This window comes from Nomascus leucogenys, chromosome 12, assembly GCF_006542625.1.
Source record: "Nomascus leucogenys isolate Asia chromosome 12, Asia_NLE_v1, whole genome shotgun sequence".
NCBI classification, from domain to species: Eukaryota; Metazoa; Chordata; class Mammalia; order Primates; family Hylobatidae; genus Nomascus; species Nomascus leucogenys.
Genome location: NC_044392.1, coordinates 15,582,542 through 15,601,873, shown reverse-complemented (window position 1 = coordinate 15,601,873; position 19,332 = coordinate 15,582,542). Strand labels below are relative to the sequence as shown.

At 40.2% G+C, this 19,332-nt stretch overlaps 1 protein-coding gene across 2 annotated transcripts in view; it reads left to right on the top strand.

Annotated features, from left to right (window-relative positions):
* Nucleotides 1-19,332, top strand: part of LOC100580825 (cytochrome P450 4Z1) — a 55,498-nt gene that overhangs the window by 13,558 nt on the left and 22,608 nt on the right. Inside the window, exons 3-8 of one of the 2 annotated variants that reach the window (XM_030823863.1) lie at nt 2,520-2,564; nt 4,242-4,369; nt 6,523-6,647; nt 6,727-6,881; nt 7,443-7,502; nt 17,070-17,173. In XM_030823863.1, the coding sequence (XP_030679723.1) occupies nt 2,520-2,564; nt 4,242-4,369; nt 6,523-6,647; nt 6,727-6,881; nt 7,443-7,502; nt 17,070-17,173 (617 nt within the window). The remainder of the gene's footprint in view (nt 1-2,519; nt 2,565-4,241; nt 4,370-6,522; nt 6,648-6,726; nt 6,882-7,442; nt 7,503-17,069; nt 17,174-19,332) is intronic. The other variant, XM_030823864.1, reaches the window with a different exon arrangement.

Below are 19,332 nucleotides of genomic sequence, written 5' to 3'. Positions count from 1 at the left end.
TCTTTTTCTGTAGATTCATGTCTTTCCTCAAATTTTGGAAATTTTTAACCATTATGTCTTCAACTTAGTTTTCTCTCTTTGTTCTTCTGGGACTCCAATTATGCATATGTTAATATGCTTGATGGTGTCCCACAGGTCTCTTAGGACCACTCATTTTTTCATTCTGTTTTCTATTTCTGCTCCTCAGATTCAACAATCTCAATTGACCTATCTCCAACTTTGCTAATTCTTTCTCTGCCTGCTCAAATCAACTGTTGAAACCTTATAAACTTTTTTTCAGTTACTGTATACTCCAGTTCCAGAACTTTATTTGTTTCTCTTTACAACTTCTATGTCTTTGTTAATATTCTCTATTTGTTCATACATGAGTATTTTGGTTTTGTTTCATCTTTGGCCATGGTTTATTGCAGGTCTTTGAGCATATTGAAGACAGTTGATTTAAAGTTGTCTAGTAAGTCCAACATCTATGCTTCCTCAATAACAGTTTCTTTTCATTTCTTTTTCCTGTGCATAGGCCATCCATACTTCCTTGTTTCTTTTACATGATTTGTAATTTTTTGTTTAAAACTGAACATTTTAAATGTTATGTGAGAAAAAAAGGAATAAAAGAAAAAAGGTATAAAAGAAAATAAAAATACTCTCCAGGTCTTTCCTGGTTGGTTCTGTGTTTGGGCACACCTTTAGCATTTAATCGGGGCATTTACAAGTTTGCCTTAGCTTTCTCTTTCTTCTTGCACTTTGTGTAAGGACTAGTCAAAGTTGAAAGCCTGTGGTCTTATCAGGTCTTTTCCAAGCATGCATCCTACCCTGGGTATGTGTAGGTTCCCTGTTATATGTGAGAACTTTTTAAAGCATTGATTCCAAAAAAAATTCTCATTCCCAGCTTTTCCTTCTAGATTTTGGTGTGTTTATTATTGCCTCAATTGTTCTTTTTTGTCCCAGGAAGCAGTGCTAGTTCTTTTGCCTCTCAATGTTTTTGAGGAACACTTCCCTGCCCTTAGAGAATTCTGAGTTAGGTAAAACATAGGAAAGCCCCTGTCCTTCAGAAAACCCACACAGAGGTCAAAACAAACAAAATTCCTTGAGAACAAAGACCGCTCTGCTTTCTCTGGGATCCAGGAATCAGAACCCACTGAGAATACAGGCTGCCGTCTTCAAGATTGCCATGGCAGTGGAGATGGATGTGGGGCAAGGCTAAATTGCAATGCCAATCTTTTCTATCCTTTTTCAGTGGCCTTTCTTCTGATTAAGTGTGCACTTGGTTGCTGTAAACAATTAACTGTCTTCCAGAATTCTGCTAAAGTTGACTATAACAGTTTTTGCCAGATAATTTTTGTTTTTGATTTGGGAAGGGATGGCCCTGGACAGTTCCTATTCCACCATTTTTGCTGATGTCATTCCTAGACATTATTTTTTAGGACCCTGGAATATCTAGAGTAGAAAAGCTCATGCTTATTAGCCTTAAATGTACACATACATACATTCTTTCCAAAATCCTTAACAATTCTATCAATCTCTTTTACCCATTTCTGAAGAAATGCCAGAATTATCTTCCAACAAGTAGATTAGGAGGATGAGAAAGAGGAATTAGTTAAGAAGGGGTCCCAACTTTTGGTAGGGAAAATAGGGAATATAGTTGTGCCTTTAAGTGGACAGAGGAAGAGGAGGCTATCTGGTAGTGAAGGGATACATCAGGTTTGGATTTTCTGGAGTCCTGAGGTGTCTGTGTGGTACACAAAGGGAAATGTCTAGAGGGCAGTGGTTTTATATTGAAGTCTATGGACAGAGAGAGAGAGATAGAGAGAGAATACACTAGGGACTGAGAGAGTGAATGCCGTAAGATATCTTCTTACCCTTAGAACTCAAGGTATTTTACAGGTTCATTTCACCTGGACTTTTGCAGAAAGTGAATATCCTGTTAACAATCCTCTCTTTTCCTAGATGTTCATATGTTTTCTCCCCCATTTCTATTTCCCTGTCTTTATCCCACATAAAGATGTTGATGGAATGAATAAAGGACACTAATTCTTGTTTTCCCAAAACTGTAAAACCAAGGTTATGTCCTTTCTTCTGATTCATTTATATACATCTTTCTCAAACAAATCCAACAAGGGTAAAATCTACAATTTATCTCAAAGTCATGTTCCTGTGTCTAGCTTTCCATGTCTATGTGAAAAGGAACTGGAGCTTTAAAATGTTGTCAGAGAGTTCCCCAACAAAAACAAATGTACTTTTTCAACTTATGTTGAAAGAAAATTATACAAAGGAAATTATACTCTGTTTTCCACTGCTATTGACCTCGTAGCACCAAGTGCTGTGGAGAAGAATAAACAAGTTCTCATTCTAATTCTGTGGCTTCCCTGGGACTCTCGGGACTGAAGAACTAGCCTCCAACCACCTTGCACACTAGCTATTTGTGTTACCCACAAGGAATATGGAAACATACAAAAATTTCCTCTCATTTTAACTTGTGATTTTCACTTAATGCCATCTTTTGCCTCCTTTGTTCTGTTTTACAGATCCCAAAAGCGCTGTTAGCCACAAAATCCTTGAATCCTGGGTTGGTATGTGTATTAGTCCATTCTCATACTGCTATAAAGACATACCTGAGACTGGGTAACTTATAATGAAAAGAGGTTTAACTGACTCATGGTTCTATTGGCTGTACAGGCTTCTGCTTCTTGGGAGGCTGCAGGAAACTTACAGTTGTGGTGGAAGGCAAAGGAAAAGCAGGCGCACCTTCACGTGGCCACCAGGAGTAGGGGTGGAGTGTTACACACTTTTAAACAAGCAGATCTAGGGAGAATTCTATCACAAGAACAGTAAGGGGAAAATCCCCCCCCATGACTCAGTCACCTTCCACCAGGCCTCTCCTCCAACACTGAGGATTACAATTTGACATAAGATTCAGGTGGAGGCACAGAGCCAAACCATATCAGTATGTGTGTCTGATCCTTTCTCATCCGAGCCTGGTGGAGGTGGAGGTGGAGGTGGAGGTGGGGGGAGAAATTACTTTCCTGATAGACACTAAATGCTTCTGTCTCCCTCACCTTACCACAACCTACACTCGCTTTTGCTTCAGAAACCTGAGCTCAATGTCACCTTGTCCTTCATAGCTTCTCCTCTTATTCTACCTGTTTGGGACTGGTCCTTTATTTCTGGTGTAACTAGGGGTAGGGTGGAGGAATAAGAAGGGGACTGGGGGTTGTATGCTCTCTTCCTCACACCAACTGATGTCATTATCCCAGGTAGTCCCCACTTGAGGATCAGGGAAAGAGAAGGAGAGTCCCTCAGCCTGCTAACATGGACCTTATTGAGAATGGTGCCCTGGAAAAGGTTGCCATTGTGAAAGTTGCTTAAGATCATTCTCTCTCCTTTTCCCTCCACACTTCCCCTCCCTTTTCTGGGCAACCACCCTGTGCAGCTAAGCAAGTTCACACCAGAAGATTCAGGATCAGGGTAGTAGCCCCAGATCCCTGGATCAAATGTACATGGGCACCTTCTCTCCCTCTTCTTAGATTTTCCACCCTACAGAGAATTTAAAATATTATTCACCACAAATTTCATTATCAGTTTTCCACAATCCAATTACCCCTGGAAAATCTTGCTCTTGAGGATCCCTTTGAAAGAACCCACTCTCCTAAACTAAGTCTTTTATGAACTCAGTGGAGATCTCAAACCCACTTGTCCAGCAAGAATGATAAAGAAAAGCCCCCTTAGTCCTCCATCATTGATCCTCAGCCTGAAGAGGGGCACAAAAGTGATGGAAAGAAAGCAGCACCTCTGCTTCAGCCTGGAACTTTGTGCCACTCTAAGGCAATATTTCTCAAAGTGTGGACCTGAACTAGCTGGGACCCTTGTCATAACTCAAAAGTCCTTGATTCTACTTCAACACCTAGGAATTATTGGCTCTGAAGGATTAAGCCAAAGAATCTGCCTCTAGAAAGCACCTCAGGTAATTCTCACCCACCCTAAATTTGAACTCTTATCAAGAGGCTGATGAATCTGACCACCAAATAGAATAGGATGGACCTTTTTTTCAGTTCATTGTATAAACAAATTTTCTGATTTGGACTTAATTCCCAAAAGGTTAGGTCTACTCCTGCTCATTCACTCTTTCAGAGCTCTGTCCACTCTAGCTTCTCTCCAGTGTCATAGATAGGGAATTGCTCCCTGTCTGCCTAGTCTTTCTGCACTTACCTGGCCTGTGATAGAAACAGTTGCCCCTCTCATTTCATAAGGTCGAGGACTTGTGACCCTGGATGGTTCTAAATGGAAAAAGCACCGCCAGATTGTGAAACCTGGCTTCAACATCAGCATTCTGAAAATATTCATCACCATGATGTCTGAGAGTGTTCGGATGATGCTGGTAAGAGGAGAAGAGAGCATTCCTACCTGGTCTCTGAAGTGAGGTGCTGCCAGCCATATGGCGTGGGAGACTCTGAGTTCCCTCAGAACCATGTTCATAGCAGTTTATATGGGGTTATTTGATGTTTAGACCATGACTATCATCATCAGGGCAAGGACCCTGTCTTGTATACCCAACACTTCTCACAGGGATGGACTCAGGGTAGGTGCTCAATGAGAAGTAGCTGAATGAATGAGTGAGTGAGTCCAGTAGACTTACTACATTTGGAGAACACAAGGCAGAAGAGCAAAGACACCCATAGGAGTAGCCATGCCAACATAGAGAAGTGTATCATGTTCAGGAGGTCAAGTCAGGAAAGACTTCCTAAGAAAGGTGACAGGAGCTGAGTCTTGGAGAATGGGCAGGATTTCTAGAGATGGGGACTCGGAGAAAAGACTGCCTTGTGGTCAAGGAGAAAATGGAGCTTTAGCTTTGGCTGAGGCAGAAGAGGGTGCAGAGATTTCACAAGACAATCTAGAACCCATAGAGAAGACACAGTTGTATGTCTCCACACCTGTCCTCTTGGAGTTTGGATGGCAAAGACATGCCAGGTGGTTTTGAGCACACCTGAGGTCTGTTTCAGGGGTCCTGAATGAGGTGATTGTGACAACTCAAGGACTAAGTTTCTAAGATCCCAGGCACTGAGTAAAGCAATTCTGCACACAAGATCTCAATCCTAGTCACAAAGACTTCTTAATGATACAGGGGCTCAGAGACATGGGTTCCCCTAACACGTCACCTTGGATTCATACTGGCCCCATACTTTCCAGTGTGCCATGCTGTTATCCTTTATGACCCTCGTCACCATGCCCACGTCCCACTCCAAAATAAAAATCAAAGCAAAACATATAAATACAGTGACTGCAAATACTATTTAAGCACTTACTATGCATCAGGCTTATTATATCCTTTTATACTACTACAGTCTTACAATTTTGCTGTATTATCTCCATTTTGCTAGTAAGGATATTGAGATGCGGAGATTAAGCAGTTTGTTCAAGGTCACAGGGCAGGCCAGGTGCAGTGGCTCATGCCTGTAATCCCAGCATTTTGGGAGGCCAAGGTGGGTGGATGGCTTGAGTCCAGGAGTTCAAGACCAGCCTGGCCAACATGGCCAAACCCCATCTCTACTAAAAATACAAGTTCATAAGGCAGATTAGAGGAAGACTTGAGTTCAAACTCAAGCCTCGTTGAGTTGGAAGAGTGTACCCTGAACTGATGCACCTCTCTTCGAGTCTAAGGCTTCTTCCTGATGATGCCTCCTTCAGCCCGCTCCAACCAGTGCCTCTCCTTGCAATGCCCTTACCAACATCCAAACAGACACCATCCCCATTATCACCTACCTCTTGCTCTTTCTCTACTCTTCTTGGCTCCATGACAATTGCAATCTTTCAGAACATCTGATTTTAATAACGTGTTTGGAAAAAAGCTTTCAAATTGAATTAATTAATTAATTCACATTACAGAGTTAATAACAGCTTAACAGTGTATAAATATTTATATTGAAATGGAGAACTTCATCTCAATAAACATTTGGCTTTTGACAAAGTGAAATTTTCTGGGATATTGGCAGGTATGTCCAAGGGGGTAAATACATCTGGATTCTAATGTATAGTTGAGGGTTTTCTGTCTTGACTCTTAACTGCAAACTCTTTGAGAACAAGAACTATGTCTAATTCCTCTCTAAATTCTCAATGGATCTGGGACAAAACTTGTCAAGTACTAAATATTTTAAGGGATCTTTTCCTAGAATCAAAAACCTCTGTTTATTTATGCTCTCTACAGATGTTTTTGAATTCTTATTTATTTTTTATTCCATGTTTTGTCAGCTTAGTTTTTCCATGATAAAAGTCATATAAATCACACTAATGAAACTTGAAAAAGAGAAAAAAAGCTATTTCCCCATCCTTACAAAGTCACAAATAGCATCTAAGGCACAGTATCATTTTCAGTACTGACAAGGTGTTTTATTTTATATGGTTGTCATAAGAAGGCAAATTCATTTTGTACACTTTATATTTTCAAACCCCAACAAGCTCTAAAAGGGACATAAAATAACTTAGAAATTGGGAAAAGATGGGCATGTGTATGATCCTATTCATCTCCTGCCCCAGAACAAATGGGAGGAACACATTGCCCAAAACTCATGTCTGGAGCTCTTTCAACATGTCTCCCTGATGACGCTGGACAGCATCATGAAGTGTGCCTTCAGCCACCAGAGCAGCATCCAGTTGGACAGGTCAGTGACAAAAGGAAGGTACTTGTTCACCAATAACTGTGTCACCCACTAACATGTTGTTCCATCCTCCCCATTCCAGTACCCTGGACTCATACCTGAAAGCAGTGTTCAACCTTAGCAAAATCTCCTACCAGCGCGTGAACAATTTTCTACATCACAACGACCTGGTTTTCAAATTCAGCTCTCAAGGCCCAATCTTTTCTAAATTTAACCAAGAGCTTCATCAGTTCACAGGTTAGTCCTGGGATTTACATGGGCAGAGTCCACTATGAGACATCTCATTGTCTGAGACGTAGACTCTGGTTATGGCTGCCTCTACTATGGACATATGGCATGGTCATCATTCAGAAATGCTAATTCATACCTCTTAAATGAATGTGCTACATAAATGCTATGTAGACGGTATTACATTATTGAGTATATATAGCTGCATTTTAATGTTTGGAGTTAGAACTAATACAATAAGCAAAACATCTGTCTATTTTGCTTCATTTCTTATGGAGCAGCTTCAGATGTGAAGAAAAGTAAAAGTGAAAGGAAATACATTTCTGTAGGGAGACAGAGCAGGACATCTGAGCAAGTACTGAACGTGAGTGGGTACTGCCTACTATGCACAGTTTATCAAACAACACAGCACACCACTGAGTGTTCCTTTTGCATGGGTTTTTGGGGACTTAGGACATAGATAACTTTGAGGGACCATAAATCTACCTATGACAATAGCCATTTACAATTGGAATATATTTCTGATTTATCATTTTATCTTGATAAAATCAGTCTCTTTTTCTCTAATAGTGCTTCTAGTCTTAAGATCTACTCTATCTGATACTAGTATGATAACTCTGCTTTCCTTTGGTTAGTATTTTGATAGTGTATTATTCCATACTCTTTTTTTTTCCATTTCTGTGCCCTTATATTTGCGGTTTATGTCTTTTTTTCTTTTTCTTTTCCTTTTTTTATTATTATACTTTAAGTTCTAGGATACATGTGCACAACGTGCAGGTTTGTTACATATGTATACATGTGCCATGTTGATGTGTTGCACCCATTAACTTGTCATTTACATTAGGTATATCTCCTAATGCTATCCCTCCCCCCTCCCCCGACCCCATGACAGGCCCCAGTGTGTGATGTTCCCCTTCCTGTGTCCAAGTGTTCTCATTATTCAATTCCCACCTATGAGTGAGAACATGCGGTGTCTGGTTTTTTGTCCTTGCGATAGTTTGCTGAGAATGATGGCTTCCAGCTTCATCCATGTCCCTACAAACGACATGAACTCATCCTTTTTTATGGCTGCATAGTATTACATGGTGTATATGTGCCACATTTTCTTAATCCAGTCTATCATTGTTGGACATTTGGGTTGGTTCCAAGTCTTTCTATTGTGAATAGTGCCACAGTAAACATACGTGTTCATGTGTCTTTATAGCAGCATGATTTATAATCCTTTGGGTATATACCCAGTAATGGGATGGCTTGGTTAAATGGTATTTCTAGTTCTAGATCCTTGAGGAATCACCACACTCTCTTCCACAATGGATGAACTAGTTTACAGTCCCACCAACAGTGTAAAAGTGTTCCTATTTCTCCACATCCTCTCCAGCACCTGTTGTTTCTTGACTTTTTTTTTTTTTTTTTTTTTTTTTTTGAGACAGAGTCTCGCTCTGTCGCCCAGGCTGGAGTGCAGTGGCGCGATCTCGGCTCACTGCAAGCTCCGCCTCCCGGGTTCACGCCATTCTCCTGCCTCAGCCTCTCCAAGTAGCTGGGACTACAGGCGCCCACCACCACACCCGGCTAATTTTTTTTTTTTTTTGTATTTTTAGTAGAGACGGAGTTTCATCGTGGTCTCGATCTCCTGACCTTGTGATCCACCCGCCTCGGCCTCCCAAAGTGCTGGGATTACAAGCGTGAGCCACCGCGCCCAGCCTGTTTCCTGACTTTTTAATGATGGCCATTCTAACTGGTGTGAGATGGTATCTCATTATGGTTTTGATCTGCATTTCTCTGATGGCCAGTGATGATGAGCATTTTTTCATGTGTCTGTTGGCTGCATAAATGTCTTCTTTTGCGAAGTGTCTGTTCATATCCTTTGCCCACTTTTTGATGGGGTTGTTTGTTTTTTTCTTGTAAATCTGTTTGGGTTCTTTGTAGATTCTGGATATTAGCCCTTTGTCAGATGAGGAGATTGCAAAAATTTTCTCCCATTCTGTAGGTTGCCTGTTCACTCTGATGGTAGTTTCTTTTGCTGTGCAGAAGCTCTTTAGTTTAATAAGATCCCATTTGTCAATTTTGGCTTTTGTTGCCATTGCTTTTGGTGTTTTAGACGTGAAGTCCTTGCCCATGCCTATGTCCTGAATGGTATTGCCTAGGTTTTCTTCTAGGGTTTTTATGGTTTTATGTCTAACATTTAAGTCTTTAATCCATCTTGAATTAATTTTTGTATAAGGTGTAAAGAAGGGATCCAGTTTCAGCTTTCTGCATATGGCTAGCCAGTTTTCCTAGCACCATTTATTAACTAGGGAATCCTTTCCCCATTTCTTGTTTTCATCAGGTTTGTCAAAGATCAGATGGTTGTAGATGTGTGGTATTATTTCTGAGGGCTCTGTTCTGTTCCATTGGTCTATATCTCTGTTTTGGTACCAGTACCATGCTGTTTTGGTTACTGTAGCCTTGTAGTATAGTTTGAAGTCAGGTAGCATGATGCCTCCAGCTTTGTTCTTTTGGCTTAGGATTGACTTGGCAATGCGGGCTCTATTTTGGTTCCATATGAACTTTAGAGTAGTTTTTTCCAATTCTGTGAAGAAAGTCATTGGTAGCTTGATGGGGATGGCATTGAATCTATAAATTCCCTTGGGCAGTATGGCCATTTTCACGATATTGATTCTTCCTACCCATGAGCATGGAATGTTCTTCCCTTTGTTTGTGTCCTCTTTTATTTCATTGAGCAGTGGTTTGTAGTTCCCCTTGAAGAGGTCCTTCACATCCCATGTAAGTTGGATTCCTAGGTATTTTATTCTCTTTGAAGCAATTGTGAATGAGAGTTCACTCATGATTTGCTCTCTGTTTGTCTGTTATTGGTGTATAAGAATGCTTGTGATTTTTGCACATTGATTTTGTATCCTGAGACTTTGCCAAAGTTGCTTATCAGCTTAAGGAGATTTTGGGCTGAGATGATGGGGTTTTCTAAATATACAGTCATGTCATCTGCAAACAGGGACAATTTGACATCCTCTTTTCCTAATTTAATACCCTTTATTTCTTTCTCCTGCCTGATTGCCCTGGCCAGAACTTCCAATACTATGTTGAATAGGAGTGGTGAGAGAGGGCATCCCTGTCTTGTGCCAGTATTCAAATGGAATGCTTCCAGTTTTCGCCCATTCAGTATGATATTGGCTGTGGGTTTGTCATAAATAGCTCTTATTATTTTGAGATACTTCCCATCAATACCTAATTTCTTGAGAGTTTTTAGCATGAAGGGCTGTTGAATTTTGTCAAAGGCCTTTTCTGCATCTATTGAGATAATCATGTGGTTTTTGTCTTTGGTTTTGTTTATATGCTGGATTACGTTTATTGATTTGCATATGTTGAACCAGCCTTGCATCCCAGGAATGAAGCCCACTTGATCATGGTGGAGAAGCTTTTTGATGTGCTGCTGGATTCAGTTTGCCAGTATTTTATTAAGGATTTTTGCACCGATGTTCATCCGGGATATTGGCCTAAAATTCTTTTTTTGTTCTGTCTCTGCCAGGCTTTGGTATCAGGATGATGTTGGCCTCATAAAATGAGTTAGTGAGGATTCCCTCTTTTTCTATTGATTGGAATAGTTTCAGAAGGAATGGTACCAGCTCCTCCTTGTACCTCTGGCAGGATTCGGCTGTGAATCCATCTGGTCCTGGACTTTTTTTGGTTGGTAGGCTATTAATTATTGCCTCAATTTCAGAGCCTGTTATTGGTCTATTCAGAGATTCAACTTCTTCCAGGTTTATTCTTGGGAGGGTGTATGCATCCAGTAATTTATCCATTTCTTCCAGATTTACTATGTTATTTGCTTAGAGGTGTTTATAGTATTCTCTGATGGTAGTTTGTATTTCTGTGGGATTGGTGGTGATATCCCTTTATCATTTTTTATTCATCTATTTGATTCTTAAATTGTGTGTATTTGATTCTGCAATTTTTTTTGTTTTTTGTTTTTGTTTTTGTTTTTGTTTTTGTTTTGTTTTGTTTTGTTTTGAGACAGGGTCTCACCTTATCACCCAGGCTGCCGTGTGGTGGCACTATCTCGGCTCACTGCAGACTCAACCTCCTGGGTTCAAGTGATCCTCCTGCCTCAGCCCCCCAAGCAGCTGGGACTACAGGTGTGTGCCACCACACCTGGCTAAATTTTGTATTTTTTTACTAGAGGCAGGGTTTCACCATTTTGCCCAGGCTGGTTTCGAACTCCTGAGCTCAAGCAATTTGCCTGCGTCAGCCTGCCAAAGTGCTAGGATTACAGGCGTGAACCACTGTGCTCAGCCAAGGTTTATTTCTCATATGCAGCATTTATTTAGATTTTGTTTATGTAGTCTGAAAATCTTTGTGCTTTGGTTAGAGCATTTAAACCACTTATATTTAATGTAATCACTAGAATATTTGGATTTCAACATGCCATGTAACTATTTGTTTTCTATTTAACCGATTTTTATCCCATCTTTTATTAATTGCTGGATAATTTTATATTATTACTTTTTGTGTTTTTGATCGTAAGTTTAGTTTTCATGGGTATGCTAGAAATTACAACATGTAGTCTTTATTTGTTAGAATCTAACATATGTAATTACATTAAATACTTTCTTGAAAATTCAAGGATCTTACACCATTTGAACCTCTATTTACTACTTCTTATATTTTTAAATATTGTTGTGATGGGTTTTTTTAATAATTTTTTTTAAGTTCCAAGGTATATGTGCAGGATGTGCAGGATACGGATAATAATTAGGCAAAATATTATAGCAATTAGAATTTTACAACCAGAATTCCACATTGTGGAAGTTATTCTCTAATGACAAGTCAAGGGGGAAATGTATGCTCTTCTCAAGAAAAATGTTACTTTTATGTTAATGTTTCCGGTAATGCACAGCGACACCTAATGGAGGCAAACCAATATTGCAATCCATTGGTGTAACAGGTATCAAACTCAGTTGTGGCCTATGGGATCCCCATTAACAGTGATACTCTTAATACTCATATTCTAACCCTATATTTTAAACCTTCTTGTAAAATTTATCTCTTTTCACCTAGAAGCAATCAAACTCCAAACAGTGCTGCAGGCAGAACCACACATGATCAAGCTATTTTCTCAAGAACCCTTAGATCAACCCCAGGAGGAGGCCCAACTGCTGTTATCCCACACAACGCCCCTTTTCAGCAGGCAGTAGCCGGAAAGAATTGTCATCCAATGCCCCTTAACAGCAGTTAGGTTTGCTTAGAGAATAAGTTCAGGCTTAGGCCATTTTTATAACTTACAATATGATTGGGAGAAATATGATATTGGATGGCTAAAATAACTTTAGCATTAATCTTACAATTCCTTGAACAATGAGAACACATGGACACAGGAAGGGGAACATCACACTCCGGGGACTGTTGTGGGGTGGGGGGAGGGGGGAGGGACAGCATTAGGAGATACACCTAATGCTAAATGACGAGTTAATGGGTACAGGAAATCAACATGGCACATGGATACATATGTAACAAACCTGCACATTGGGCACATGTACCCTAAAACCCTAAAGTATAAAAAAAAAAAAAAAAAATCTTACAATTCCTTTCCTTTAATTATTATTTTTTTCTGACTTTCATAGACCCTCTTACAACATACTTAAACTTTCTGACATGTCCTAAACATTCTTCCTTTAAACAACCAGTCATCTTTTTTAGGACAAATATTTACCATACAAAATCCTTTCTTTTATAAAATCTTCTTCTTTATAACCTTCCCTTTATAGCTTAAAGTGCATCATATTACTAACCTTCAGTACAAAGTCCTGTTAAACTTAATGATAGTAAAATTTTCATGCTTCTTTCTTATCCATAACTATTACTCCTGCCATAAGCAAAACAACCTTGACTAAATCTTTCTTGCAATTATTAATCCTGTTATAAGGATAATAATTAGGCAAAATATTACAGCAATTAGAATTTTACAACCAGAGTTCCACATTGTGGGTGCTACAGTGTATAGTTCTTTTGCAAACAGTAGCATGACTATAACAATTCCCACAAAAGTGGCATAGTAAATAATTTCCATTTGGAACTTTACTTGCCAAGACATAACATTTCCCTTTGGGGATTTACAAAGTTACAAATGCGATTCTATGAATAATTAAAATCTCCCTGCAAATACGCATTAAAAAGAAGTTTTAGTATCTGGTGATGAACTTTGAGAGGAAAGGTTAGAAATAATAAAAAGTATCTGGTGAGGGAGGAGAGGACTGAGTAAGATGAGTAGCCCTCACTCAGTTACTTATCTTTTATGATTTTCAGCTTAAGAGCCTCTATTTCTTCACATTGGTATTTATGACATTCCTCTGAGTTGTCAGGGGTTGCTCCTTCAGCTCTTCAGGCTTTGACTTGAGTGTGATGTATCCAGGAGTTGATTCCTGTAACTTTTACTGCTGAGGGGGTTGAAAGAAGAACAGTGTAGGGCCTTTTCCAGCTTCACTTAGGGAAGGAGACACAGCCGAGAGTTTTCACCAGTACCAAATGTCCTGGGTTAAATAAAGGTGGTTCTGTTTCCTGGGATTGGGTTCTTGCTAGCTGTGTTAATTTCTATTGGAAGTGAGCTAGAAGTTCACATGCTTCACCAATTGAGAGGTTTCCTGCCTGACACAGTCTCTGAGCACATTGGTAAGTTTTTGTCCTTTCCCAAGTGAAAAGCTTGGCAAAGGATTTTAAGGACTTTCCATTGGCTGGAGCCTGGCAAATAGAGTTTGCCATCCTGACTGTAACCATTCTGAGAACTGAAAAGTATGCCCTTGAGAAGTGGCCTATTTTATTTCTGCAGGGGAATACTGGGGTTTAATTTCTCTTATGAAGCCTTCCTAAATTAGAAGGGGCTTGAAGCATGTTGATGCTCTGAGGCTTCCTTGCCTTTGACTTAGCTGCCTGATCAGCTAACCTATTTTCTTCGGCTACCTTATTTGTTCCCTTTTGATGTCCCCTACAATGCATCCCTCCTATTTCTCGTGGAAGAAAAACTGAGGATAATAACCTGCTAATTTTGTGGTGATATTTTATAGGAGGTCCATTGGTGGTTTTCCTTTTAAATGGCAGCATGAGCATGGAGAGCTAAGAAAGCATACTTGGAGTAGGTATAAATGTTAGCTACCTTTCCTTGTGTAACTCAAGTGCTCTTGTAAGAACTATTAGCTCAGTTAATTAAGTGCTTGTGCCTGGGGAGAGACATTATTTAGAGCGACTATTGTTTATCCTGCCTTATGTACTTCTTGCTTTACTGACTGTTTGTTAGCTAAGAGCTCCCCCTAGAGGACAGTGATTCTGCTACATCATGGGGAGTGTAAACAGTTAAATTTTATTTCCTAGGGTTAACTTGAAGGCTATTTTTTCACTAGTAGAGCTATTATGACAATGGTTTGGAAGCACGTGTCAACAATAGGTTCTTGTAACTGCAACTCAGGTTGAGAAAAATATTCGATTAGAATTTTTCCTGAGATGCCCCTTCCGGTCGTGCTATGGGAAGAAGGGAGGCCTGGAGTGAGAGGGGAGAAAGGAGACTGGCTCTAGTGTTTAGAAGGAGGTCTGCTTTCCTTCCTTTAATTTCTAGAATCACCCGGGGGTCCTGTGCTATAATAGCAGTTTGAGCTACTGGAGTCGGCGTTTGAGCCTCAGGACCCATCAGTCCTGCTGGACCATCTGTGAGAGTGGTCCTGAACCCAGTGACCTCCACCTCTGGGGGCAGTTCCATCTCCAGTGATCTCCGCCACAGGCTGGACAGGGGCTTCGTCTTGCTGCCTGGGCATTCCTTCTTAAAATGCCACACCGATAGAAACTAGCGGATGCAACTCAGGGATCCTGGACTTTGCAAGCCTGCAAAGCTGCTGCTACAGGCTCTGTCCTTCTCCTGAGCTTTCTCTCTTTCTTTTGGGCCTCCCCCTGGTCCCTATTATAAAAGACCGAAGTGGCCACCTTCAGGAGGTTCTCTAAGGTGCTATCTGGTCCTATAGCTTGCTTCTGTACTTTCCTTCTAATATTGGGGTTCTAGTACAGCCTCTCTCAGCCTGTCCGTAAAGGCTACGGAATACTTATCTGGCTTCTGGTCTATTATAGACAGTTTAGAGTAATTGAGAGGGTTGGTCCTGGTTTTCCAAGGCCTTCTAAAATGCATATTAAAAAGTGCTTCCCTTTCCATTTATCTTCTGAGCTACTGGGGTTCCAACTAGGGTTGTTTGCCAGAATTGCCTCTCTCCCAGTTGGGAATGGTGTTTTTGCTATTTCTTCACTTTCCCTATCTGCTGTCTTCCCTTTTGGTGTATTATAGGAGATATATTGCTCATCTCCAAAATTTTCTGCTGCTTGCAGAGCTGCCTGCTTTTTAGCTGCTGTGAGGGTCTAGTTTAGGAGCAGCATAACATCCCTCCACGTGGGATGAAATATCTGAGTTAAATTTTGGAAAGCCTCTATATACCTATCAGGGTCATTAGAAAATTGGCCTAAGTCTCCATTTATTTGCCTAAGGTCCTATAATGAGAAGGGAACTTGAAGGGGCCCCAAATAAGGGGAATCCTCAGATGGTTTCCCTGGAGGTTACTTCTCTAATTTGGGGGAACTATTCTTTTTTGGACCTGCCTGATATGATTGTTAAAAGAGTTGGGTTGATCTTACAATGTTTGCAAAAGTTTAGTAAAAATGCCATGCACTTGTGCAAAAGAAAATGAGTTGCCTTTCTTTTTGAAGTCCTGAGGTTAAAGAAGTTCCAGTGTTTCAGAGTGCACTCCAGAAGGTGCAAGCTGAATCTGTTACCCATCTGGAAAAAGATGTGAGAGTTCTTTTAGTCTCCTTCCTTTCCATATGACCCAGGGTGGAGGACAAGACAGGGGAGCATCCTTCTGGCTGTTTTCCCTCCCTTGTTCTTGGGTCCCGGCACCCTGTTAAATATGCCACCTATGGTTGAAGGCATGGTCCTCCAAGCTGTGGAACCGGATGAACTAAGTGATGCTTTACCCACACAACCTTAGCTTATCCACCTCGTGTCATTCCTCTTTTCACTTCCTAAACCTGTTTAATCTGCTGGCTCCCCAAAAAATGAGAGACTGTATCATTTTTGGGCAAGGCTCCTTTAATGGAGGCAATGTGCCAAATTGCCTGCTATTATGGCCCATGCTAAAGCATTTACCTTAGAAAAATGGTTCCGGTTAACTTCCAAACTTAGAATCCCCTTACTAAGTACCATTTTAATAGGAAACAGACTAGATGTCTTAAAAGAACATAGGAACTGAGTGGCTATTTTCATGCTTATGGGACAATATCAAGACTAAAATTTGGCTATGGAAGACATTTTACTCCTAACTGCTAAAGGCAGAACTTTCCTGTTCACAGAAGTAGCTTAGAGCCTAGTTTCCAGTAGAAAAGGCACAAAAAGGAAAAGTTGGGAAGCTGCAATGTACTGTAGAGAACCAACAATGTGTGTTATGGAGAGAATTTCTATTTCCACTAGTCATTTATCAGTTCCAGGAGCCTTTCGGCAGAGTCTTCAGGGTTTTCCAGGCATAGAACTTTGTCATCTACAAAGACAGAAAGTTTGATTTCCTATTTTCCTATTTGGATGCTTTTTATTTCTTTCTCTTGCCTGATTGCTCTGGCTAGCATTTCCAGTACTATGTTAAATAGGAGTGGTGAGATTAGGCTTCCTTGTCTTGTTCCAGTGCTCAAGGGGAATATTTTCAGTATTCCTCCACCACTCAATTTGAGCACCAGTCTCTACCGTGAGATATGGCATCTCCTCTTTTTCTTTAGCTTTTCTTTAAAACCAAAGCCTAGGTTGTAGAAATTAAGCTCAGCGATTGGTAACAGTACCCTACATCACAAACAAATTTTATAACATTTGAATTAAATTTATGTACCAAGCACCTCTAAGCATATATGTCAAACACCTCCAACCTTTACAACAACCCTGTGTGATACATTTGAACATCCTTATTTGAAGGAAGAGAAATTGTGGCTAAAAGGTGAAGTACCTGTAGGTCAGGGATGGGACCATTTTTTTAAAAAGACAGCTAGTGGTACTGTCCCTTACCAACTCAGGAACGTTGGGTGGGGGGCAGCCAGGGGCTACCCATAAAGCACCAGCTTCTCAGAACTACATTTGGCTTTAACTGACTTTCCAGTAACCTTGATAATAAAAAAGATCATAATTTTTCTATCTAGAGAAAGTAATCCAGGACCGGAAGGAGTCTCTTAAGGATAAGCTAAAACAAGATACTACTCAGAAAAGACGCCGGGATTTTCTGGACATACTTTTGAGTGCCAAAGTAAGTCTTCTAAACTTCTGAACACATTCAACTCAATAATTAAATAATAAAGAAATAGGTTTTGTTTATTCGCACCTGTAATCCAGCATTTTGGGAGGCCTGTAATCCAGCATTTTGGGAGGCCAAGGCGGTCAGATCACTTGAGGTCAGGAGTTTGAGACCAGCCTGGCCAACATAGTGAAACCTGGTCTCCACAAAAAACACAAAAATTAGCTGGGCATGGTGGTGCATGCTTGTAGTCCCAGCTACTTGGGAGGCTGAGGTGGCAGAGTCGTTTGAACCCGGGAGGTGGCAGAGCATGACTCTGTCTCAAAAAATAAATAAATAAGTAAAATTAAAATAACAAATAAATTAGAAAAACTTACTTATATGATAACTGATGTATATTGAACTTCCCTTGTGAAGATTTTCCTGCTTGTCCTCCCAGGGCTTTCCTTCATGCCTCCAGTGTCACATTTTAATTATTTGGGCACTTGTCTATCTTTTTCCAAGCCCACAAGCTGCTGAAACCTTCTTCCTCAACATGGGGTCTATAGACCAGCAGCATTGGTAAAACCTGGGAGCTTGTTAGAAATGCAGAATCTCAGACCCTGCCTCAGACCTAGTGGGTTAGAATCTTCAGTTCAACATATCCCTCGGTGTTTCATTTGCAATTAAAGTTTGAGAAACCCCATCCTAGAAGACTAGGATCATATTTTATTCCTATTTCCCTAGTGATTAGCACAGTGCTTGGTGACTGTCTCATGAGGTGTCCGTGTGATGTTCACAAGAAAAGTGAAGGACTTGGCAATTGACAGTCACTCAATATATGACAACTATTGTTACACACCAGGCTAGCAATGCTGTAAGGATAAAATTAGATTATATGTGTAAAGATACTGACATGTGGCGAGAAAAACAATATTTTTATTTTATTTTGTATTTATTATATATTTTAATACATATTTATTCATAATTTTTGCTTATGTGCCAAGCATCTTCAACCTTTATTATAACAACCTGTGGGGTATTTATACATATCTTTATTTAAGGAAGAGAAATTGTGGCTCAAAAAGTGAAGTCAACTGCTCAAGATGACATACCTAGAACTAACAAAGCCAGGATTTAAGACAATTCTGGTTTGGTCCAAATCTCATGCCATTTCCATTGTACCAAATGGCACCATGTGAACATAATTTTCCATCATCTTCTCCAAGTGTTTAATAAATATTTGCTGAATTTAATTGTGTTGAATTATTTGAGGGAAGAAAAATAAACAAATGCTCTGTGAGGGAACAAAAATAAATAAATACTCTGTGAACTCAACTTTCATTGTGTTCGCTACCTTGATCATGTGAAACACGACTCTTCCTAAACCAGTACTACCAAGAACAGGGCACTGCAAAACGAGGTGGATTTGCAAGTGAAATAGAATTGCCAGGAACTAATGACTTGTTTAAAAAAAAAATTTAATTTTCTGCTGAGCATGGTGGCTCATACCTGTAATCCAGCGACACAGAAGACAGAGGCAGGAGGATCACTTGAGGCCAGGAGTTTGAGACAAGCCTGGGCAACATAGCGAGACCCCCATCTCTATAAAAAACTTAAAAATTATCCAGGTGTGGCAGCACTGCCTGTAGCCCTGGCTACTCTGGAGGCTGAGGTGGGAGGATCACTTGAACACGAATTCAAAGCTAATCACGCCACTGCACTCCAGTCTGTGTGACAGAGCAAGACATCGACTCTAAAAATAATAGTAAAAAGTAAAATAACATTTGCTCAGTAGAAAAATAGTACACACTGTTTTTATTTTTAGTTAATACCTTTTTTCTTTTTGATTTCCAACTCTTAAGTTCAGGGGTACATGTGGAGGATGTGCAGGTTTGTTACATAGGTAAACCTGTGCCATAGTGGTTTGCTGCACAGATCATCCCATCATCTAGATATTAAGCCCAGCACTCATTTGCTCTTCTTTTATTTATTTATTTATTTTTTAATGGAGCCTCACTCTGTCGCCCAGGCTGGAGTGCAGTGGCGCGATCTTGGCTCACCGCAAACTCTGCCTCCCAGGTTCAAGTGATTCTCCTGCCTCAGCCTCCCAAGTTGCAGGGACTACAGGCATTGCCACCACACCTGGCTAATATTTTTGTATTTTTAATAGAGACAGGGTTTCACCATAT